This window comes from Talaromyces amestolkiae (assembly GCF_001896365.1).
Source record: "Talaromyces amestolkiae strain CIB chromosome Unknown scaffold24.1, whole genome shotgun sequence".
Classification (NCBI taxonomy): Eukaryota; Fungi; Ascomycota; class Eurotiomycetes; order Eurotiales; family Trichocomaceae; genus Talaromyces; species Talaromyces amestolkiae.
This window is the reverse complement of record NW_024468060.1, coordinates 91,200-117,078: the sequence shown is the minus strand read 5'-3', so window position 1 is coordinate 117,078 and position 25,879 is coordinate 91,200. Positions and strand designations below refer to the sequence as shown.

The following is a 25,879-nucleotide window of genomic DNA, read 5'->3' as shown; positions in this document are numbered from 1 at the left end:
AGCTGGCGGATGCAACTGCCTCACTTTTTTCCATCTTAATGGAGTCATCCAAGGGTCCTCTTTCTCCAAGGCGAAACGCTGAATAGTGATGCGCTTGGATAAGGTCCGGATCCAGTCAACAATATGGCCTAAAAGATCATACTGGGTTTGGGCTCGTTGGGCAAAGTCGTTATACCACTCTTCTCCAGCACCTTCCTTCTCGTAACTGAACACTGAGATGAACTGTAATATCGTCCTGTCTTGTTCGCTTTGATTTGACGGGGATTTATGGTTGGTGACCCATCCACGGCTCAGGCATGTCACCTTAGATACAAAATTGTAGTACCTTCCGAATTCTAGCTTGGGGCGCGTAGTTCTATATATTGGCCTGTTAGTCGACACTGTTTCTCCAAGACAAGAAAGACTATCCAATGAGAGACTATATTAACGCACTCCACGCAGTTCGAAAATGCATATTCAAATGATTCTTGGTCTCTTTCGTTCTCGGAGACCTCAAAGATAGTGATGTCCATGTTCGGAGCAAGGCGACTCAAATCTACGCTGATATTTCTCCTATGGAATAGGCCTTGTATAGTATCGTCACATTCCTCTGAAAATTCTTGAATAGATCGTTGAAGATGTGTTCGAATTTTTTGGTTCCAATTTCTGGTCTCTTTGAGACGTTATTATCATCAATATCCTRGSGAGCCATAAAACTAATACATACCAACGAACAGTGAAATTTTGTCAACATCACCTTCTTTGTCCTTATCTTTGCCCCAGCACATTCCTGGACAATCTMCCAGCAAATCCCAGAGTTTCTTTCGAAGACGTTCGAATGAACCATTTATCCGTGGATTGTCAGTCTGGCCGCGAAAGGAGATGATTTCGATCCCCGGAATTCCCGGGCCGTATTGTTGTCGCTTGGGTAAATGATGTTGGGAAATAATTCCCATGGGGCACCAAATACCAGCAGGTCCACAGGCAATACGCCTAGGAATGATTTCTCTCACTTGTCTTATAGACTCCACATGGATCAGGTCCAGCACCCCTGAGTACGTGGATTCATTCACGCTGTATTCGGGCTCTACAGAACCTTTGAAAAGTGGGTGATTTGTTTGAGACTGCACAAAGTCAGAAGGATGACCCGATAGCTGTAGCCTAGAAGTTTCCGAGACCACATGATTGAGCTGGGTTGTGAAGATTGAGACTACAGCTGTTGCATCTGTTGTAAGATCTGTTGTCTGGTCCTTTAGATTTGAATATTGGTTTCTCGGGATCGAAGTGGATCATTTGATATATCTGGTTTCCAGAAGAGCAAACCAACAAAGTATCGATCTTCGGATTCTTCGTCTGCTTCAAGCCATTGTCCACAACAATATGTCAATTCAGACTCAGTAGTCTTATTATTGAGGAGCAGAGCGAATGTCTTTTCCCATTTATCTTTAAACCCCGGTGTTCTATTAGTCTCGGCACTAGATGACGGTGTAGCTGAGAATCGGAAGGAGACAATTTCGAGAACGCTGCCAGGGTGGAGGAGATGAGGAAGACCAAGTTGGACACAGCGGTTGGAAATATCTTTGATATAACCGAGCATCATGCTGAAGCCCAGTGAGGATTGAAATAATTTCCAACCATGGCCGCTTTCCCACTGAACCAAGACAATAATAACTTGCTGTTGATTAACTAAGGAAGCAGGATCCTCTGGAGCCCAATACATGCTCTGAAAACCTGGAATAGTCGAGACATATTTCAAAGACTTTCGCCATAGTATAGACACTAGCTGCGATGGATCCGAGACATCGACGCCAGAGTGAAACGTGAACTGGAAGATGCTAAGTACCGGAACATTGGGCAGGTGGTTTGCTTCCTTTGAATCATAGGCGATACCAGCGAGACGGGGTCTCTTTTGTACATAGTATAGGGTGATCATTATTGCTAGGTCGGCGGAGTAATGATTCCAGAGTGTAAAAAAGGGGGTACGTGCGGATTTGGCTGAACGGTAAAATCACGGTATTACCGGTACAGCTAGCCTGAATCTGGCTGTGACGGCATTTGAAAACTTTTAATGTTCAACGTGGCCCACTTGGGGCTACGTATTTGGATGAGATGAACTTTTATTTGTTATGAAATCCACCTAAAGATACTAGCACGGAAGATGGAAGGCTTCAATATAGAGAAACCGTTGCCTGTCATGGACAGTAATGGTGATGCATTCCGTGGCTCTTTAAGCCTTTTCCTTTCTACCTTATTTTCCGTGAACATCCTTGAAAGTAAAGGACAATGACTCGATAACTGAATTCGCTATTTAGGTAGCTTTCCCGAATCCCTCAAGTCAACCGAGCGATATTAGCCGGCAATTGTAACCCGCGACATCAAGTCTGCAAGACCGTCTTCATACCAAGGGGTGGTCTACTAGTGGACCAATGGTAGTTCGACATAAAAGTGGATATCACTCATTAGCACGTATATAAGAATATCAAATCTCCTCAGCAACTTACCATTCACGTAAAATTAAAACGATCTATGTTAATAGCACACAGTCAGTCGATGTGATCATTTTTAGGAGGTCATCGTTGAGCCGGCTTGATATTTTGACACCCAATATGATGGAGCAGATGGTCACAGGGTGAGAACAGTGGTTTTTTCCCAATGTGGTTCGGCTTGAAACATCTGGGGTTGTACTTAGTCGTAGTGAGTAGACAATGAGTCTCTGCAGATCCCGTTTGCTACTGTAAAGTCTATAGCTATTGGGGTTACCTTTGTATCTCGATTGTCCCAATACAAGACAGGATTCGTGTCTTTGAATTGGTAGAGCAGCTAGTAAGTCTAGGTATAGAACGAGATTGAGCGAAAAGATCGCGTCTTACCACTTATGGTACCATCAGGAGCCGAGCTCACGAGCTAGTAGTCAGTACAATAAATTTCCAGATAGTCGTTGGTGCTGATGGCCTGCAATTTATTCTGTTTTCTTTGTATTCTTCTTCGAACAGGGAATTGTCTTCTATAATGAAAAATCAAGACCCCTCGCTTTAGTATGTGTTTGTTCCTAATTAGTAGGCCAGTCGGGCCTTGCGGCGCTGTGAAAGTCACCAATAATATCTAATAAAACCACTCCGCTTAACAGATGGTTGGATGAGTGGACGTGAAGGGAACCTTGTCATTCTTTCATGCACTGATCCCTGAACTGAGAGCTCATGCAGTGGGATCAGGTGGTATTGATATTTTCGTCAACTGCGGTCGTGGACTTCGACCCAGTCGAATTAAAGTAGGGGCAAGGAGCATTCAATTGCCCTGTATTCGGCTTGTACGAGCTTTAAACTACGGTTGGGACAGGTAATTTTGATAGTGGGATTTTAGGCAGCCCAAAGCCCTGGTGGATTCGCAAACGACACCTGTCCATCTATATCACGGGGTTTCTGATACCCTTATCTATATTTTAGCGTCATGCAGTTCAACTTCGTAATACGTAGATTATTGGGGTGATTCGCTGGTCGATCTACTTTAGTTTGCCAAACAAAGCGAGCCTAACGTGGACGTGCCGCTTACCCGGTCATTACTACTCATACTCCGTATTCTCAATCAAAATGAACGATTGTGCGATCTAGTCCGATCAATCAGTGCACGTTCTTCTTTTAGAATCGCCCTAAAAAAGCTTGGCCACTTAAGGGTATCCAATCCTCGCATGCTATGCCATCTGATATCATGGAATTACCCACTAGCTTATCTGATGGATGAAGCCTGGTAGTAGTGCTTTTTACCTGTCGACCAGAATACCCACGACAGTAAACACTACACTGATAATTTTAGTACCACCCTCTTCCCCTAGATTTTTCAATTCAGTCAAATTCAGTTTTATTTTGTTTCAGATATCTAAGCTCACTACAAGTCTTTCTAGTGGTGGTGACAGAATGCCTCAAACATTAGACAATGTCGAAAATGATACTACCCCCAACTCGTTGAGGGGTAAATTCGAACAACAGGATACACAAGCTAATTACTCTGAAATCCTTCCAACTACATATACCGCAGATTCTGAAGCTTCAGTGGCGCCTGCAGATCGAGGGAAAGGGGCGTGGTTCTTCTTGTCTGCTTGTTGGGCAGTTCAATTTCTAATCTATGGTATGTTCTTTTACCAACTATCTTTCAACACATCCGGGCTCATTGAAGTGAAAATTAGGATTTGGCTTCTCATTTGGGGTGTTCAGGGACTACTACAGCACGCATAAGCCTTTCGAGAAGTCAAGCTATATAGCCGTGATTGGGACAACCATGATGGTGAGGAAGAGCCTTCCTTATTTTATGATAATGATGAATTACTGAGCTAGAACCTCTTTTAGGCGACAATTTATGTAGGAACACCATTTGTGCTTGCAGTGTGCCGCCTCTACCCTCGCTGGGCTCGATATTTCACCTTCATTGGGCTGGTTCTTTCATCCTTGTCCTTAGTGGTCTGCTCCTTTTGCGACAATATCTCCCAGCTTATTATAGCACAGGGCCTGCTTTTCGGAATCGGTGGCTGCGTATCTAACGGCCCTTGTGTCTTATATATCAATGAATGGTTTGTACAACGCAAAGGCTTGGCTTACGGGATCGTCTGGAGTGCATGTGGATTTGGGGGTGTCGTTCTCCCCTTAGTTCTCGATGCTCTTCTCAGCCGATGCGGATTTCGAACAACAATGAGAATATATGCAGGCATTATTTTTGCATCATCTATCCCCTTAGCCTTTTGGGTTAAACCCCGACTACCATACTCTTCTTATACCGGCGTGAGATTATTTAATATTCGGTACATTATGTTTAAGCTGTTGGTTCTTCATCAACTAGCCAATGCTATACAAGCGACAGGTTTTTTCCTCCCAAGCATATATCTACCAACCTACGCTCGGACAATCTTCCACACATCGGCTTCCTTATCCTCATTGACACTCATCCTTATAAATATATTCACGATGATCAGCAGTATCGCAATGGGCTCATTAGTCGACAAACTTCATGTGACGACGTGCATATTTATCTCAGCTGTGGGGACGACTGTGTCGATATTACTTGTATGGGGGCTCTCTGAAAACCTGGCTGTTCTTTATGTGTTTTGTGTACTGTACGGGGTATTCGCTGGGTGCTGGACATCGACATGGCCTGGTATCATGCGAGAAATCTCTCAGAGAAGTGAAGAGTCAGGATTTGGCTATATTGATCCCATGATGGTTTATGGCCACCTGTGCATTGGTAGGGGAATCGGTAATATCATATCAGGACCACTCAGTGACGCGCTCACACATGGCTTACCGTGGCAGGGACAGACTATTGGGGGTTATGGGAGTGGATATGGTGTAATGATCATTTATGTTGGTCTGACAAGTTTGATCAGTGGAATGAACTTTGTATGGAGGTGTCTGAAATTGCTATAAAACTGAGCCCAATGAATGAATACGTCTTTGAATTGACGCCAACCCACTTCGTGTTTTCATGATAGATCATTATTGAGTTGGCCCTTTTCTATTAGAGAAACATGTATATACAGGCACTCGACCAGCCAAGTATTAAATAATTCTTGATATAATTAATCTGTGTAGGGCATTATGTGGATAGTATTGTAGAAATTACTCAGTGTGGTGAGTTTTATCTTTTAGCTACATAACCTATAGACAGTAGTATGGACAAGTAATCTTCAGGGTGCTGCGTACCATATGGCCATGATACCGTTGACTCAGTCTAGAACGGGGTCCACTACCATTGTCGGAACGTCAATATCATCGTCGATATCACACCCGGCATCTAGGACATATCACCGCAACAACCCAGTAAGTATCAAAATAATGTGCTCGAGTGAAAAGACTTGACTGCATCAGAATCACTGCCCAAATCAATTACTCATACCTCTTAGGTCTGTCTCTCGCACCATGTCGCTCGCATTCTTAACAGACAAGCCACAGTCAGTCGTCGCCATCTAGATTATTCCAAGCTCGAGATCTTCAGAAATTGGTATAATTTGTTGCTGATGGCTGGTATCAGATCCAAGGTAACGAAAAATGAATTACTTGAGATCGCGAACAAGTTCAATATCAAGATACTAGATGGCCCTGAGTGTGATGCTTACTTACTTCTTCTACAGTCAATGGAGGCCATATTGCAGCATGTCAAAGAAAGCGTAGACTATATTCATCCGTCTTTGGTGCCTGTTTCAACGACTCTGCCTCGGTCATACTGGCTTCCTAAGAACGAGAAGAACCTACTCAATGCTTGGCTCCATTTTTGTAATCTTGTAGCTTCCAATCCGACTAGTGCCTTACGTCGTGGGAGAATGATCACAATCAAGGGTAATATCTCTATCGGAGGTCTACCAACGGTGCTGGGCACATTCAAAGAGTCAGTATGTGGCAGAACCGATGGCAAGCTGCCGGTTTCCGGAATTTATGCTTCAGTAGTCGGGCGATTGCTGAAGGCAGGCGCTACAATTAAAGAGTCATCAACGTGTGAGGACTTTGCTGCTTCTTCATTATCGTACTGGGCATGTATAATCACCATAAACATCGCTAAATGTCTAAAAGTCAGCAGCTTTAGTAGCCGCGAATATTGTCCAGCGCCAGACTAATCGGTCATATGGCCAGATTGTTCACCTTGCAATTGGCAGTGATCAGGCCGGCTCTATCAGTTCCTGCTTCTAACTCGAGTATATACAGTTATGGCTATTGGTATGACACAGTGACACCCGAACAATGTCACTCTTTCAATCGCGCTTCCCGCCACGCTTGTCCCCATCGAAGCAGAACGAGTTGGATCGAGGTTGCAACAAGCAGAATTGCTGCTACCAATGTAAAAGCTACACCACAATCCAGACGGTCAATCATCACGATGATGAGTACATTACCCCCTCCTCCCATCCAACAACGTAAAAGATTATTCGCTGCGGTTGCAGTGGCCGGATTTTTCGGGTCTGCAAGTAGTGTTAACGAGCACATGGTGCAATCAACAGGACGCTATTGTTCTGTGAGGAGATAACTGACAGTAATCTACCACCACTACGTTCATAACCTGAAAACAGCCTGTGACCGTGATTCCAATGATGAATTGAAGCACGAGAGCAACTGCCAACGGAGCATGAGCTTGCACAGCCCACCCGTAGCTAAACAATGATGCGGCCCCTAGGACGGACATCGGGAGGGCAACCGGAAACCGCGCACGCTCTAGGGGGAATTTTGTTATGTCTTGGGCTCGATGACGGTCAATGATGATCCCGTTAAGCTCTGCAACTCGTTGGAAGTTCCAATCAAGTAGAGGTCCATTTATAAGTGGAGCTAGGAAGCTCGCCACGCCGAAGGGAAGATAAGTAAGGCCTATCTGAAGATCATTCAACCCATATATATCCTTAAAGAGTGAGGGAGTTGACGCGATAACAGTGTTGAAGGCTGTATAAACCAGTGCATTGTAAAAGAGGACAAGGCCAACATCCTTATGGAAAATCAGCCTGACGCTCTTGAAGGGATTTGGAAATCGCAACACCCGCTTTTCAAGCTGCACACGTGAAGAAACCCCGCCATCCCGCGCCACAACATAAGGGAAGAGAGGCCTGTTCCACTCTGATTCAATCAGTGCAAGCCAGTCAGATATTCTTAAAAAGCAAGAAAGATTGATCCTTACTAGGTGGTGGAATTGACCCATTGCCAACGACATGTCTCGCGGTTTCAGGAAACATGAGGACTAAAGGAACCATGTAAATGCACACTAAAATGACCAAACACCAGAATATGCTTCTCCAGCCCAGGTAGTGGGCCAAGAGACCCCCCAGGGTTGGACCGATGGCAGTGCCCACCGCGGTGCCTGAGGTAACCCAGCCCATGTACTTACCTCGTTCAGCATTAATTGAGATATCAGCAGCAACACTGATAGATATAGCCACGGTACTGCTGGTGCCAACACTTTGAATACATCTCAGTACCATCAGCGCCGTAAATGAATTCTGCAACGCCAAACCAACGCATGCGCCAATGTAAATGACGAATCCAAAAATGAAAACTGGTCGCCTGCCGATGGTATCTGCCAGATCGCCAAATAAAGTCGGGGACAAACCCTGTAAAATCATGTATACCGTGAGTGTCAGGTTGATAGCTGTGGTAGAGACTCGAAATTCCTCGGCGATTACGTTAAGGGTCGGTAAGTAGATCGTTGCCGACAAAGGTGATACAAAACCAGCAAAAGCAGCCATTCCGATTATAAATCGGATTTGCCCTCTAGTGAATATTGTGTAGAGGGCTGTTTCATCTAAAGGAGCCGGTGCTGAGTTGAGTGGACTGGGACCTTTTCTGAGGTTGGAGGTCTTCTGATATTCAGCATCTGCGTGTTGGGATTCAACCCTACAGGAACACTCATTTCGGTCTGGATACATATTTTTTTAGCTCAGCAGTGAGTTGAAGTTGTGAAAAAGTGACAATGATCTGCCAAGAATAGATATTATTCTTGCGTGAAAAAAGGCTGCCTAGCATGGACCGGTATTGTCTTACATGGATTGCATGAATCATAGTATTTAAATAACCTTCGGACTTCGCAGCTCCGAACAGTATACTCCACAAGTAGACTATTTCTTTCGAAGAGAGAGATATGCAGGGATTTAAATTAGAACCTCTTGTGCCGCGTGAAGAAACATGGGGGTAGTGAGTGATTTATACAGTAAGCTCTTTCCAGATTAGGAAGCATACCTATGTATTCCAAGCCAAGCCATTGGCATGTACGTAATCAAAAAGGAGATCCCCTTAGTAGGACTTTTTAGTATTGGTTTGTATCAGGTGCGAACAGTCCGTTTCCGCGCGTAGTGACGTGATAAATATTCTACTATGAGTAACAAAATCTACTCCGTATTGGAGCCGATTCTGCACTAGTACTGACTCGGTAATGCGAACAGTTCAAACGCGGGGAATTCTATATGTGTGCACACTCTTCTAAAATACAAGGATCTGGCAGTCTAGGTCCTGTTTATACGAGTGCACCCCTGTATTGTTACACAGAATCACGTGCAAGAGATACCAAGGAAAGCTGCTGGCTGTCTGTGTACTGTCGACTCTTGTCGATACCGAGCTGTAGTGTTGATTTCAAATCATTAATCTATTTATCAATGAGCGTAGCAACTTGAAGCAATTTCTGGAATCTCGCGATATCAAGATTCTGAAACAATTGATGTCGATTCTGTTGGATTGTGCGGTACAATCTCTAGCGGTAATTCTCTACGTATCAAAATATGTGTACAGATTGTATGTCAACTTTGATCATCCTTGTTGCGTGTCTCTTGTAGAGTATGACTGGGGGATGGCTTTTTCAGGGCCCACACCTGACACCACAAAGCCGAGGAGGACAAGGACTACGGTCGTGTGTTACGAGGCAAAAAAAGACAGTTATTTAGTGCCTATACTCCGTATGGAAATCTCTTGCTCGCCCGTCCGCGCAGTGATGCATCTCATCCCTGAAGCATCAGCCTAAAAAGCCAGGACGACGCATGCTCAGTCATAGGTATACCTAGGTAGGATCTCGGCGCGTGTAGGCTAACGCACATATCTAGTTTTCGGCACAGAGACCAGTGCGAATATCAATGTATATTTCAGGGAAGCTATCTGAGTGTGAAGGTGAAGGGTTCAAATCAATTTTCCGTGCAGATAGCTGTAGGACGAAATAACTAACCATGAGCAAGGGAAACAACTGAATAAGGATTTGGCACCGTACAATCAGACTGCCACTCGTGATCTCTGCTTGGAATATCACAGAAATTTCTTTCCAACAATAGAGAGCTAAATACATATATTGGACAACCGTAGTGAGTAATGACGTGCCGAGGATTTTCCGTAGTTAAAGCAAAGCTAGAAAGCCCTAATTCTGGCGTGTTATACTAAGTGACCTACAGAAATGCCAGCCAATCAATGAATTAAAACACCTCAAATGTTGTTGAGACTATGCAGTAGTAGAATTGGCAATAGGCAATGCATTTTCGCAAAAATGAGGCATTGATTACCAATAAGTCATGTTGCTGCGCTCTTTGGAGTGTGATTGATGTGCGCTCTGAACTAGATTACTAAACATAATTACCAATAGAGTCAAATGTTTGATACACATGGCCCACAAAAGCCTGTTTTTACTCTGCAACTATTCACTTCTCATCATGAGACCCTGGGTTATAAAAGCAAAGGAGTCCCATTGACTGATGTTCAGTCTTCCAGCAATTGGGAAATATATCAACTCTCTGTCTTACTATTAGCAAAATCAACTTGAGCTAAGTTTCTCCATCAGAATGTGCGGAATTTCAGTGATTGTTGCTCTGAAGCAGCATGACGACCTCAATGTAGCTAGATGGCCCCGTAAAGCCACCGGTCCATTGGCAAAATTGCGGAGCGCAATATACCATCAGGAGGAAGATCATCTATCGGACAGACTTGAACAAAGCCTCGCTCAGTTGTCTCACCGGGGCCCTGATAGTCGTGCACACTGGATTAGTGAAGACGGTAGAGTTGGTTTGTACTTCTTTCCTATTACAAATGACTAAGTCTGGTCTTAGCTAATGCTATTCGCTCTGAGTAGGATTCGGCCATGTACGATTATCCATCAACGACCTTAGCCCAAATGGTTCGCAGCCATTTCACGATACAGCAGGGTCGGTACATGTTGTTGTCAACGGAGAGTTGTACAATGTGAACTCTATTCGGGAAGAAATGACCAAAAAGACTGGTTATGTGTTTCAAGGCCGCAGCGACTGTGAAATAGTGCTGCCATTGTATAAATATTATGGCCCTTCATTTCTGCAGTATCTTCGTGGGGAGTTCTCTCTATGTCTTTATGATTCCGAGACGAAATTCTTCATGGCTGCGAGAGACCGTTACGGTATCAAACCTCTCTTCTGGACCATGCTTGACGGGCGATTGGTCTTGGCATCAGAAGCTAAGGCTTTCATACCCTTTGACTGGCAGCCCGAGTGGGATGTCAAGTGCCTCATGGATGATGGCTGGAGGCATGATCAGAGAACACCATTCAGGGGTGTGAATAAGGTTTTTGCTGCAACGGACTTGATTAATTGAATGTATTCCAAACTAACGGCGGTTCTCAGATCCGGCCAGGATATTATCTCACCTGCAACTCCTCTGGGTCTGTGGATATACAACAATATTGGGACCTTGACTTTCCAGACAAGGTGAGACGCCCCCGACAAATGGGTAAAATACTCCAACTGACACCAAAAGACCTATGTAGACCATCGCACAGAGCAGGAGGTCATTGATGGAGTGCGTTCCCGCCTGGTAGAGTCTGTACGCGAACGACTTCAAGCCGATGTACCCATTGGCATCTACCTCAGCGGTGGTTTGGACTCCTCTGCCGTGGCTGGGATAGCGTGCCATCTCATAAGAAAAAATGGAGCATTGAACGGTCATAGCACCAAACAGGATGGTCTGACTTGTTTCAGCATTGAATTTGACGAGTCCAGTGGCATGGATGAATCCGGTAAGCCTATGCATCAACTTCTCATCGAGGACCGCTCCACTCTTTTGCTGATATTCACTGGAGGCATTGCTGAGAGGACGGCACATCATCTCGGTGTTCCATTAATCCGAAAGAAAATGAACGAGGAGGAGATTGCGAAGCGCTTCGAAGATGCCGTTTGGCACTGTGAACACCAAAACTATGATCTTAACTTTGTTGGCAAGTTTGTATTATCCGAAGCACCACAGGAGCTGGGTGTCAAGGTAAGAGAGCTGGCATATCTTCACAATGGGCTGAAGGCTAGAATGCTAACTACACTGCCTAGGTTGTCTTGACGGGGGAAGGTGCAGATGAAGTAAGTTAGCAATAGAGTATCCTCAATGGCTAAAAATATAGCTCTAAGACTTGCACTAGGTGTTTGGTGGTTACCCGGCGTTTCTGCCTGACTTATTACGGGAGACTGACCATTCCCGCACACCACTTGCACTATCAGAGAAGGAAAGGGTAGGTGCCTTGGTTACTACTGAAGCTCAGGCCGCTCAATACTACGCGCGAAGGGCTTTATCAACGATCCATCTTGAAGATTCATTGGCGCGCCGTCAACTCAATAACATCAGTAGTATGGTTTGGTTAGCCGGCTACGTTTTCCCCATGTTCTCACGCTGGACTGAATGTTATGGAAAGTCCGATGCGTGTCTCACGATCGCATCTAATATCAACAATCGTGTCAAGAACTTGATGCTCAATAAGTGGCACCCCCTGAACTCGGCTTTATATATGTGGGCGAAAGGAAACTTAGCAAACGTCTTGCTGTCATGCCTTGGTGACCGTTCGGAAATGGCGCACGGCATTCAGGGGCGACTTCCTTTTTTGGACCATAAATTGACTGAATACGTGAATCAGATTCCTCCTAGTCTCAAAATCAAGGCCAAAAAAGGTGGGGGTTTCATTGAAAAATGGGTTCTAAGAGAAGCCGTCAAACCCTTCATCACAGATGAAATCTACGGCCGCAAAAAGCATGGCTATGCGGCACCTACACGCTGGAAAACCAATGGACCGTTGCATAGATTGTTCCAGCGGCTAATCACTCAGCAAAACGTTGAAAGGCTCGGCTTTCTTGAATGGTCGATGGTCGAGAATATTGTTCACTGCGCATTTGTGAAACATGAAATTACTGCATTACGACAAGCGAATGTAGTTGCGCAGTGGGTCGTCCTGGCCCAACGATTTGGCATAAAAACTGCTACTCCTTAAGAGCTGGAGGAACGCACTCCTAATTTGCTGGTGAGGTCACTCGCTTCTGATCACGACTTTCTGGTTAGAATATTTTAGAGTTTTATATTTTTCAGCCCCTGAAGGAGCAAAATGGAAAGGAGCTTCAGTCATGTTGAGGAAATGAGCGTTTAATAAATGAATTGATCTGTCAGATTTCCTGGGTTTTTGGTCTTTATAAGAAAAGACCAGTCCGTTTCCACTGTGTCTCATAGACTTGCCAATAATGGGCGATGGGTGATGATGATTTATCACGCCCGGAGGGTCTAACCCTCTACGGTAGAGCACATACTAGTGGCCTGAATATACAACTCATGTGTAACTGACCTCTCCTCCTACAAGTCCCTGCTTCTCCTGCTTCAACGAATTTATCTTGGTATATGGAGCTAAAGCCTCCTTGATCTGTGGTTCCCAACCTCTGATGTGTTGAAAAAAGTTGATAGACCGGTTTAAAGGCTGTGTTTAGTGTGCAGCGTCCTATCCTTGGCAGCTGCAGCGGGGTCATTAAATAGCAACCTCAAGATCAACTTTCGACCTAGAAATGATAATTGTTACCGATCGTCATGTCTCGTATTCCAAGTGAAAGCTTAATCGACATCGAAGATGCTCTAGTGTCACCTTTAAATCCTGCACGAGATGACGGAACGCTCGATTACGAGCGATGCGCCAGGCTACACAACTACCTGGTCACCTATGGCTGGATGGCCCGTCACGGCAAAGGACCTCACGAACTTGATGAATTATTGCATCGGCCAAAGTACCTTGATAATACCCGGTCGAATTATCCTATTAATCGTCTGCATCCAGCCATCATAGCATTTCTTAATGCTGTTATTTCTCCCGAGTATGATGAAGGAATGTGCTACTTCGTTGGTGATCTGGCAGTGGAGTCTGCTGATGAATTTTTCATACATGAGGAGAATCATTTTGAGAATATTGACCGTTTTGTTAAAATTTATGGTACGTATTATGAGCTGGGGTCTCAATGTTTGGGCTTGGTTTATGATCAAGAACTCCACCGCGCAGCAGTTCCATTGTTCATCGGGAGTCTGGACTGTATAGAGCCCATTGCTGACTATGAGGACCTCTGGATGCCTCTTGAAACTATTCTCACTAATTGGATACACATGGTTCACATCGGAAAGGTCATTGCTAGTACAACTTTTGATGAGGACTCAGTGGAGAAGCTGCAAAATGGGATGTGGAGGTGGCAATCCTATAGTCCTGCCCAGGTTGATACTGCTGTTGCAGCCATGAATCGACTTTTAGCCGCGATCGAGACTAAAATGCCTCCAGAGTCGCTTTCTTCGGCCCATGGAGACAAACCTCTTTTTACTGATGAAGATTTAGATGTGGCATCTATTCCACAACACTGCTTCATTCGCTCATTCTTGACCCGAGTTCGGACACCTTGTTTTAAATATATTGCACCAGGCCTCGAGGTGCCGCATAATGCAGCGGCTTTTTCCGATCGTCAAAAGTTTACTGGTCTGCCCTATTCTCCGGATGATTCGGGTGAGGATCAGTATATTCCCGCTGTGTTGATCTTTGCATCTGCCGATAGCGATCGCACGTTATCTTTCAATAATGAAGTTAAATCGCTGTTCTTCAGATATAATGATCCCGTGCCATACAGCGAGGGATATCCTATTCCTGTGGGTTTATACAGCGAGCCGGTAGACCGTACGTGCGGTAATATTGCTGAAGAGGGCTTTCGCCTTGTACTGCCGTTTCATCAACAGCCGGGTAGAGGGAGCAACGACGGTGCTAGGCATAGTGATGGAAGTTTGATTGGGCGACAGACATTTACACGACTCTTCCAGCATGGCATCTACTACCCATTTGGAGGAGAGCACCGAGCTCAACGGCTGGAAAGGTTGCTAGATCGGTGGCGGGAGCTGGTGGAAAATGGCCAGTGGACAGTGGGGAGGCATGGAGTAGAGGGCGTTATTGACAAGTTTCGGGATGCCGATGGGGGTGCCTGGAGAGACTACTGGATTCCACCTGACTGGTGATTTAGTCTAAGAGTCTCTGGACAGGTCTCTTCCCCTAGATGCTTCGTCTCATTTACTTCTAGTACTGCAAATTCAAATCAATATTTCTAAAGTCTCTTCATCCAGCCTTTGCTGATAGACAGTTATGAGCAGTCATCTCTGAGAAGTACAGGCGCCGCTATAACAATTTGTCCCCGAACAGTATGAAGTACGTGACTAGCCAGGGTCTAGTCGCGACTTCTTCTTTTTTGGTATTTTGAAGCCACAACAGCATTAGTGTATCAGGCGGTGAAGGAGTGTACTAGAAAGCGAAGCTAGAGTTCAGCTTGTCTTTTTTTTTTACGCACGGTTCCGAGGATGCATTCGGAAGAATGAGGCTGGCTGAAGAACCAAGCCTACCTAGGTAGGGAAACATGATGCTTGTCTATTTCTCTACATAAACAACTGCCTGTTGATGCCTCAATGGAGGATATGATGCTTGTCTATTTCTCTACATAAACAACTGCCTGTTGATGCCTCAATGGAGGATATGAGGATGTCCTATATACGTAGTCTCCAGTTGGTGACATATTCCTGATGCGTATACCACCCTGCGAGCTAGTCTTTGCTCTACGTAGCAAATATACAAATTATTACAAACATATATGGCTATGTACGTGACCATTGACTGCTCACTTTTGCTGTCAGTGCGTCCGCTTTTCACACCACGAGCCAAAAAAAAAACACTCTACAGGGTAAAGCGGAAGCGGGGATCATCGTCACCTATGTTGTTGAGGATACTTTCCTCGAGCTGTAGACGATCATCACGTTTCCCATCCGCACGACTTTGGTTCTCCACAGTCAGGCCAATAGCAAACAGCGTCGACATAATACCACTGAACAGCAACATAGCAAGCGCAACGCTGTAGCCCACGAAATATCGTGGTGCTTGGGTGGACACGAAAATGTTGCTAGCAATGATACCGCCAATGTTCCCAACTCCAACCTGGATTGCTAAACCTATGGCCCGCTTGTAATGACCCGAGAGGTTATTCGCCATCCAAACAATGGCAACCGGCTGGACGATGTAGCAGCCGGTCGTTACAAAGAAGACCGCCATGTAACGAACATGCGGGTTCAGTCCGCCGTGTAGAGGACCCTGGCAGAGGAGGATTATATAGCCAATGCTAGCGAAGATCACGCCGAACATGATAAAGCCGTAGCGATGTTTCAAGCGGTCAGTTACAATTGAGACCCCAAGAGTCACGGCTGAAGCGACAATCCAGACAGGGATGCTATGAATTTGAGCTTCAATGCCGGAGTAGCCCAGAGATACCATGATGCTGGGAATGAACAGAGCTGTGGCATATCCGGACACTGTAATACCAATATAAATCATGCTCCCAACCAAGAGCTTCCAGTCAGTTAGAATCCTTTTCCAGGCGGCTCTACTCAGGCGGTTCATCTGAGCACCGCCACCAACATCTGCAGACTGGATCTGTTGCAGAATCTTCTTTTCCTCACTCGTTAAGAATTTGGCGTCCTCTGGCCAATCGGCAATCAGGAATTTGGCCGGAAGTGATACTGCGATAGAGAGTAGACCCTCGATTATGAAGATCCACCTCCATCCAGAATACCCGCTCAATCCGCTCATATGGTAAAGAGCATACGCAAGGAGACCGCCAAAGGCGCCAGCAACAAGACCCGCAACCCAAAATAGCGAAAATCGCCTTTGTAAATCATGACGCCTGTAATACATCGACATAAGGTAGGCACATCCAGGCACAAATCCTGCCTCGAAGATACCAAGAAAGAATCGGCATGCAATCAAACCCCCCTTGTTCTTGACAAAGCCTTGACACATACACGCGATACCTGGAGACATTTATTAGCTGTGCTTACAAAGCAATATTGAAACAAAATTTACACCAGGAAGAAAAATGAACAAAAAAAGAGAGAGAAGTAATAAACTCAACTTACCCCATAGGAAGGCTAAGCTACTGATCCATGTTGAGGGGCGGACTTTCTTGAGTACGATGTTGCTGGGAATATCTAGTAGAATGTAGGGGACAAAGAAAACCTGAAGAGCGATATTGAGCCCATTTCCTCCAAGCTTCAGTTCCGGGATGATGCCCAAGACAGCAACATTGCCCAAGTTGATACGGTCCAAGAAACCCAGAGCGAAAATTATCCAGAGGGGCACCATAAGATGTATATCAATCTTGCGCATGATCTTCTTAACCAATACTGGATCCACGTCTAAAGGTTGGTCGTGGTGTGATTTGATTTCTTGATCAGGCATCTTGTCCTTCGATTGTGTGGAGGCTGGTGCGGACATCTTGATCCCAGAACAATTTGTACAGGAAGCAAGTTGTGGGCTAAAAGAACTTTCCAATTCACGCTCTCTGTCAAATAGTAACCACGAAACCACAGTCAGAACAAGAAATAAGAAAAACAATGCACCGGACTCAGGTAACAGAGGAAAATTCGACGAAAAGAGATCAAGGAGACAACCACTCTCCAACCTCTTTTTTTCCGTTAATTAGTAGATCGCTCTTGTTATAATACAGTAATATAATATATGTAAAGTCACCAGGATCAGTAGTACGATGCACTAGCTCCCCGTCTTGCGGCAGGATTGTTCCGAATGTGGTAGTGTTGTTTTGTTATTAATTTATTCCTACTTCCCAACCGACGAGAGAGACCAAATCAGCACATGCTAGAACGCAGAGCGGTCGATAATGTGCCGTTACAATGGCGTATTTCCTTTTATATGGAGCGGATTTCCCAGGGAGCAATCACATCGACAGATAGTACCTTTGCTTCAAATGAACTATCTAGTTCCAGGCATATCGGGGTAGTACCCACACCCCGCAACAGGTTGTATTAATACTCTCTTGATATCGAATATACTATGGAGTATTCACCTTAGTTTCTCATAGTACCACAGGTCGGAATTCCAAATTAGTATTAGCGCAAAAAAGAAAGAAAGAAAACGCAAATATACATAGTATGCCTGTTGGGGAAGTGGTGGTTCTAGCCCGTTACCATCAATCTAATCAATATGAGTAGATAGCCAATGATGTTCCCATTTACTTTGTATGCAGATAGAGTGACATTATTATTGCAGGGACAGTCTTTTTTAGGCCCATCAAACGCCTGCAATGCACAACAATCTGTGCCGCACTAAGGTCTTTAGGGCTTGGTCTATGATAACTAGACGTGATACCATAGGAATCATGCGACCTCCGGTCACTGCCAACAATCGATTCAAGGGATGACATGCTCCGTGAGTGTATAAAAGTCTTAATGGCTAAAATTCGGAAACGTACCATCGCGGATAATTGGCCATTATCCCAGTAACTCAACTAAATCAACAGAAGTGTTATTCCAAAACAAGCAGTGAGATGTAATAAAAATGGTTCCACTATGCAACATCCCTGTCAGCAATCACACACTATGTACCACCGCGGAATCATGGAACTGCGAACCCTGAAGGCGAACAGACCGGGCATACCGGAAAGTCCATCGGCCAAGGACCCTTGAATATGGACTACTATGTATGACCTGAACCCACCCACCCTTTCACAACTCGATCAGAAGACGTACCGATATTGGATAGGCTATTTGCTAATCATAAATCAGGCGATTTGACTCTTAAAGAAAACGGTTCTACCATCATGGCCCCACCAGATGCCTCATCTTGAACATATAGCGAGCGTTGTTAGGTGAGAGGAGACCGCGAACAAGCTTGATCATCGGCCGCGGCACAAATCCGTCTCGTGCGGACACCGACGTGGAATGGCACGCAAAGTCGAATTGCTTCGCAATGCAGTGAGGTAAACCATATTCTACGCCACACTTCAACATGATGCACGCCTATTTGCCGCACTGACATCGTGGCCATACATCACGGATGTGTGGCTGTGTGCTTGTTATCTCTTAAGTGAATCCTACCTCTCCGTACGTACAATGGGTATAAGTGCTTCGAAATGGCTTGATCTCCATGCCTGTCGTACCCGATCGGGGCGGACGCAGCCGATCGCATTTGCTCATAACGTTTTTCGCATTATATACTTGATTTCTTATAAGTCACTTGCACATTTTAAGTACCAAAACATTGGCTTGCCCAAAATAGTATTTCAGGAGTACTACAACTTATTAGGGCACTATCAAGTATACATGACTTCATAGTTCCATTAATGCCACGGAAGAAAGTATATGATATTCTACCCTTGTTTTTTACCTCTATTTCTTACCTGCTATAATTTTGACCATTCCTGATCAATTTTTGGGCTTGAGTTACTAAATACATTATTTAATATAGGATTAACGCGTCCACGGAGGAAGTAAATTAGAAGAAAGAAATAACAGTCTGATTAAGCCCTCTACCTATTACAAATCTACTTCTTTTATGAATATTTAGACAATAATGACTCTCAAAACCTTGAGTAATCTTAATATATATACTATTAGTTAGATTATTACTCTATCTATTAAATAGGCGGCTATAACTATAATACTTAATAAGCTTCATAATAAGCCATATAACTTTCTCCAGCATGAAGCCAACACAAATTCGTATATCTAGGATAGAATAGGTAAATATAATATTATAATTGCTTTACTTCTAGCAGGATCATCTAGGATTGCTTCCACTATAGCTACAGTGTTGAATCTTCTTTTTTTGCTTCCCTAGGTCAGAGTCAGTCTGCTAGTGGGAATCAGTAGTGGTATTGTGTGTCCGGGCTAAGATTAACCAAACTGAAGGATTACTATATTTACTATATAATTAATCAAGTAGTTAGAAAATGCTGAATAACTCAGCTTTTAGTATCTAAGCTTAGACTTCAAAACAATGGTCTGATTCAACAGTTAGCTATAGTGATTGATATACCGCTTAATAATCTTGCGACTATCTAATACAAAAATTAATAATTAAAGAGAACATTATAATTAGATCAAGAAAAGAGTACATAGCGATTATTGCACCCACTTTTTCAGTGATATAGATTCTAATCTTTAGCTAATACCATTTAGACAATGCCAAGTCTGCTAAAAATATACCCAAGTTCCTCATCTTCAATATAGACATGATTGACCTTGAGTGTCCCTAAATAATCCATAAAGGTTTTAGTCGCTAAACCAGTAAACAAAATGCAGACCTCTTAGGACCCTCTTTATACATCCAGCAACTTGTCTACTACTGGAGACTCTGTAAAAGCAAAGTAGATTAGATAGATTGTTACATCGATTATCATTGAAGCAGAGAATGTTTTTGCCAGGAGGATAAAGACGGCACTTATAGTACAGACACCGGGCGTTTCCTTTACAGCTAGAAGCCCTTATGATAACCAACTCACTCAGCTCATAGCATCTTTAGCAGGTTAGAGATTCATCTCGAGGTGTACTCAGTTATATAATCCATGCACCTACTCAATCAAAGGCAAGTATACGCTTTTTTAGGTCAGGTACCTATATCTATATAAGCATAATAGGCCAGACTTATATTCATCTTATAAAGTTGAGATCTGATCTATCAAGGATATTTAAAAAGATTTTGAAACCTTCACTTAGTAGTAAAATCTTAAAAAAAATGTTAGAAGTAGCGGTCGTTGAGGTGTCAAAGAGCATGTTATAGAAACTTGATTTAGATCTATTGCACTTGAACTTATACCCTAGAAATTATCCAAACCAATAATAGTATAGCTGTTATTTCAGTCCAATCTATCCTACGCTATACTAGTATATACCAGCCCAACAAGTAAGGGATATAAGCTGTCAACTGCTAGTACGTGACAAATATTACCTATTAATAAGTCATAGTGCGGGAGCAAACAATTGCAAAGCACCACGTTATCAAAGACTTATAGGATGCATCAGTGCAATAATCTCTTCACACCGCTTGTTCCTAGATTACACAAATATTCAGGTCTGCAGTCTTGCTAACTCATATGGTAAGAAACAGCAGAGGATATTAGTATGAGAATGAAATAGCTAGAGTGTATAGTTTGTCAGATAGCTGACTAGTGGTGAATGTGCCTGGTATACTAATGCGAGACTTGTTCATTATTATAGTTGGTACATTGATAGAAGCTCTGATGAAGGCGTTCAGTAAAGATGTTGCTAAACCAGTGTAAAGTAATGCTTTCATTTTTTTTCCTGGTTCTGTTTATCTTTATGGGATGTGTATATACGGGCGAAAGACGGTTTCCGGAACCAAAATCCTAACAGTAAATCTCGCTGCATCAATACTTTTCGTTTGAGAAGGCTGAAAAATATCATGCGGAAATGTCAGGGTACTGCACTCTACAAAAAGCAAAAAAAGCACGATCATTTCCCGAAAAGAAAAGAATGCCGTGTTCCACAGAGGCTTAGCAGCCTTGAATCCCTGCAGAGTGCCGTGCAGCCATCGATGGCATCCCTTGGCTGGAAAATAAGCAGATTATAGTAGAGTGAATGCACTGCAAAACTCATATATTATCCGCTTGATTACGTAGTTCTCTTTTCACTTGGCTATTTTGACATGGGTCTATCTAGCGTTGTTGGTAACTTGGAGACCGGCGTGTTACTTCTTATCTTTCCTCATGCGTTCAGAAACATTGATAGAAGCGAAGTGTTGTACCAGTAAATGTGGATTTGCAACTGCGTCTGGTCTAAGCTTTGATCAGCGTGGGTCAACAAGGTTCATCGCCAGTAAACCTTCGGACCCCACCTGTGCCGGGACTCGTGAAAGTTGCTAACGGAAAACTGAGGGTTGATCAATGATATAATTAGTAGATGGTATGCAGATTGAGCTGAAAATTATTTTCAGGCCTCCACCCAGGCGTACAAGGAATTTGAAAACCACCCAGTATGTACCAAGTAGGGAATGCGCCTCGTTGCTAGCGAATTTACTAGTCAACGTTATTCTGTCAGTCCAAAGCCGCTGTCTAATTAACGACAGATGCATCATTTTCTATTTATTGTCCATTTTATGCCGTGGTATTCATTGTTTTTCACGAGTCAAAAACGATCGCATTCATCAGGTGTAATGGGGTTAGCAGAGTCTTCGTATTCCCCCAATTCGGTGGGCTGGATATCCAACGTCTTCACTGCCGTTTTTCTTCCTCTTGTGCTCATTTTTGTCGCATTGCGATTCTACTGTCGGAAGAAGAGCAATACAAGCTGGGGATGGGATGATGTTTTAGTTGGAATCGCGACAATAGGTCAAATAGGCCTTGCTGCACTCAGCTTTGGTGAGTCCCTATAATATACAATTAAAATACGACTAACCATATCTTGAGATCAGATATGACAGTCAATGGAGGCAACGGCCACCACGAAGCGTATCTAAATAGCCAGCCACAGACACTTAGGCACGGAGGCGTCGATTCCTTCGCAATAATAGTGGTCTATTACGCCTTTGTCAATATACCCAAGCTGGCCGTGTTGACGTTGTACCATCGCCTCTTCTCCATGCATCCCTATGTCATCCTAGCCACCCGTCTCCTCATCGGTGTGCTCATTATCCAAACCCTGATATCGGTCTTGCTCCTGCTGCTGACGCTGAGAATTAATTCCATTAATCCCAACTACCTGCAGATTTATACGTCGGTGCCGAATATTGTCACTGACGTTCTGATGCTGCTTCTTCCGATGCCGGTTGTGTTGAGGCTGCACGTACCGCGTAGTGTGAAATTCGGTATTGCATTGACCTTTTTGGTTGGTAGTCTGTACGCCCTCCCTGTTTTCCCCTTCTGTGCGATAGACTAAGAAAGGTGAATAACAAGAAAGAACTATGTCGCAGTGGCTTAGTATTCTCTACCGCCCGCTTTTACATCTTCTACTACGCCTACGTCACCCCCAATGATGTTAGTTATACGGCTGCCATCCAGGAAACAATCTGGACAGAGGTTGAACCGGGCTGCTACCTTATCTGCGCATGTATGCTGCTGATGCGCCCGCTTTTTGATCGCTTGACCGACTCATTTCTCATTTGTATTCTCCGATTAAGAAGGTCTAGCAATTCATACTCGGGTAACAGCAACGACAGTTCAGATATTTTGGCTGGAGTAAATGCATTGCCGTAACAGGTGGTTTGGTGCTACATCTATGCAGCCATAGGACTCTGCTGGCGAGAGGGAGGCAAGATGATGACAATGAGATGCAGTTCCCGAATGAGAATAGTGAACCCGGAGAGGTGGTATTGGATATTCCGAAGGCGATCGGCGAGGAGTTGATTCGCAGGGAGCTTCCGGTTTGGGACATATCGGGGAGGATAAAATATGTTCCATCTAAGTAGCGGGAGCCAATGGTACACGAGTATACACAGGGGAAGTCAGCACGCCCATACCGGATTATACATCGATAGAGTGACTTGGACGCCTTGAACATACGTCATAAATACGTGGATACTGCTTTATTTATGAAACAGAAAGAAAGCATGATTGTATACGATGCTGTGCGAACTTTTGGCATGAAATCGACGTGGAAAACGCGCTATGAGCCATAAAATGACCCAATGTATTGTAAAGATGACCTTTACTAAATCTGGTTTGCACTTGCTCCTTCGCTTCTTCTCCATCCTCAGCGGGTAATCGAGATAACTGAGGTAACACGTGTGGTTCTGTCAGTCATTCTACCTACGTTAGGAGGAGTCGATTAGAAATACCAGCGGTCTGCTTAGAATGCAAGGGATATGTACCTATTAACAATCATACCGCTGAAGATCCTTCATCAATCACTAAAGCACCGTCCATTACAAGCTCGAGTGATTTCCACCGCTTCAACCCATTTGAGCCATCTACAATCAAACCGGCCGTATTTGACATGTCAATGTTATACCTCAGCGAGCCCATGAGGGCCTTCGAACTTGAGCGTAGACGCGGTCTTGCTGAAGTATCAGCTACTGGATATCCTAATGGATTTCATAGTTTCAACCCGTTCGAGCCGTTTACAATCGAGCACCCCGTATCCGACTTTCGATTTGGGGCTTGAGCGCGATCACAAAAGCGAGCTTATACCGCGGACGTGACTAGGTTGATCCTCGACAACTTCTTACAGTTCCTGACTGCTGGCTGCTACAATGAAAGAGTGACGCGCTGAAGCATTCTTCTTGATTCCGAGTTATAATAGCATTATCCGATATTTGTGGACTGATCAGGAGCGTGAACTTTGCGAAACAAATTGACTTTATCATCAATGGTATAACTTTATACGTTTAGGTGATTCAGGAAAAAGTGAGACTACACTAAAATATATGATGGAAGGAGGTTTAGACAAGTAGTATATCTTCTCGCGACCTTCCATAGCAGTATGTAATTATCCCTCTTGGAAGCTTTGTATGATTGGCTGTCCATTATGTTATCTAAACGTAGTTGTGGGCTCAAAGCTCTACCTTGACGGAGAACTCGAAGCTGAGTATCAACGTTCAAGGTGGTATTAGGGTTATGTGTTTTCATGGACCTTTCGAACACTAACTCCGTCGCTTCACACTGAGTATGGTATGAAGGGGTATCATCGAATCGGCCATCCACACATTTGGCGGACGTTTATCCAAAGATTCAATATCATATCTCATAACAATAGTTGCAATGATCAATTTAATTTCGTGGCTTGCGAAGTAGCAACCAGGGCAACCATACTAGATAAACTGTTAGCGAATTGAATAATCAAATCAATGCAGAAACCAAATACGTTGGCAGAAGCACGCTCATATTGTTCACCGTTTCAGGACTTGGCTTAAATTGCAACCTCGGGGTGTGGATTCTTAATCTGGTGAGCAGCCCAACTATGTCTATGTTTCTGTTTCTTGCCTTATCACCCTTTTCTATTTTCATTTCCCAGGCAAACCCGGTCTTTGCTTGGTTGTCAATTATTCATAGTATTAGTTCTTATGTTAAAACTTCCGTATCAACGAATTGGGCCCAACTATATAGCATGGATTTGTCCCCAAGTGCGGCTTCCCATTGGGCCAAGCTTGATTCCTGAAGTACACTTTTGCTCAGTATTACTTCAAAACCTGGCCCATAGATCCAGCCTTGGTTTTCTAGTTCAAGCTTCTTCGATAAGCCCATTACTGGCCTTCAGATTCTGACATTGAGGCGTCGTAACATGATCAGTGAAACCATAATCAGGCATCTTTGCTTACTAGCAGATCCAATAACATAGTGCAGGAATGTCACACAAGCTCTGCTCCCACGGCAAGAGCCACGTCAACCGACGAGAAGTAGTAATAGTCATCCCTTTACCACTCATTATTGCACCCCACTAAAGCTGAGTATAACCATCTGCCAACAATTTGCAATTTTCTCTCTTGTCCTTTCGATTTTACCATTCGTGATTGACTGCCCCCATCCATAATGCCGTCATATCTCTCAAGCTGCGTGAATTGCGGCTCAGAAGCGAAACAGAATTGTGCTGGGTGCTTAGATGTGCCAGAATATCATCCCGGTGATTCCGTCAGTGTTTTTTACTGTGGCCGTGACTGCCAAAAGAAACACTGGCCAAGTCATAAACCCCATTGCACTGCTATGCGACAGCGGAGAAAACTCTTTCGAGCAGCATTGGTCCTCAAAACAGCCTTATTAACCTACAGAGAGGTTTGCTATGATGTTCCACTCACGAAAATTGAGTTACGAAACGGAACTCTCCACCTCCATCAACGGCCGCAAGGCATCGCTACGCCATGCATACGCAGCCCCTTTCCAGACCATCTCACCACCAACACCAAGCATAGGGAGGCGGCTCTCACCGTGAACCAATGCACTACAGCCATGGCGCTCTTAGGTCGTTTAACCCGAAAGCTTCTCACGGGTATGTCGCGCGAGAACCCACAAAGCATCTCTTTCGGAACGCATTTGAGGCCTTTGTAGGTGTGACCTCGACAATTGAAATATTAGACCTTCAGCTTGGGAGGCAACCGATATAGACCAAATTTCTTCCAGGCCCAGGCGCTACCACATGTCCTCATACAGTGCTCAAGGTCGGACGGCTGTTTTCCAGTGAGACGTGGATAATCGACACTACCGGCTGTCAGTATGGGTTTGAAGAGGTTCTGGTCCCGTGTTAAATACATCGAAGACAGAAAATGCCGAAGCTTAAGAGAACCTGAAACCTACGATGCCATGGAAACAAAGGACTTGGATTATTTCGCGACGCTTCCATTCATGAATAGATTCCGGACCCAGAGGAAAAAACTCAAGCGGGAGCGGCAGTCT

At 44.2% G+C, this 25,879-nt stretch overlaps 4 protein-coding genes across 4 annotated transcripts; 3 read left to right on the top strand and 1 right to left on the bottom strand.

The window, feature by feature from the left end:
* Window positions 1-10,252: 10,252 nt before the first annotated feature.
* Window positions 10,253-12,687, top strand: BHQ10_009372 (uncharacterized protein; the record flags this gene model as incomplete). The annotated part of the gene is made up of 6 exons (XM_040882280.1): window positions 10,253-10,472; window positions 10,540-11,003; window positions 11,063-11,146; window positions 11,196-11,696; window positions 11,759-11,788; window positions 11,848-12,687. 6 exons carry the CDS (start codon window positions 10,253-10,255, stop codon window positions 12,685-12,687), a joined length of 2,139 nt encoding a protein of 712 aa, XP_040737874.1.
* Window positions 12,688-13,268: 581 nt separating this feature from the next.
* BHQ10_009371 (uncharacterized protein) lies at window positions 13,269-14,720 on the top strand (the record flags this gene model as incomplete). Its single annotated transcript, XM_040882279.1, has 1 exon — window positions 13,269-14,720. The coding sequence occupies one exon, from the start codon at window positions 13,269-13,271 to the stop codon at window positions 14,718-14,720; it is 1,452 nt and encodes a 483-aa protein (XP_040737873.1).
* Window positions 14,721-15,426: 706 nt separating this feature from the next.
* Window positions 15,427-17,016, bottom strand: BHQ10_009370 (uncharacterized protein; the record flags this gene model as incomplete). The annotated part of the gene is made up of 2 exons (XM_040882278.1): window positions 15,427-16,553; window positions 16,659-17,016. 2 exons carry the CDS (start codon window positions 17,014-17,016, stop codon window positions 15,427-15,429), a joined length of 1,485 nt encoding a protein of 494 aa, XP_040737872.1.
* A 4,695-nt stretch (window positions 17,017-21,711) lies between these two features.
* BHQ10_009369 (uncharacterized protein) lies at window positions 21,712-22,433 on the top strand (the record flags this gene model as incomplete). Its single annotated transcript, XM_040882276.1, has 2 exons — window positions 21,712-21,916; window positions 21,970-22,433. 2 exons carry the CDS (start codon window positions 21,712-21,714, stop codon window positions 22,431-22,433), a joined length of 669 nt encoding a protein of 222 aa, XP_040737871.1.
* Between the last annotated feature and the right edge of the window lie 3,446 nt (window positions 22,434-25,879).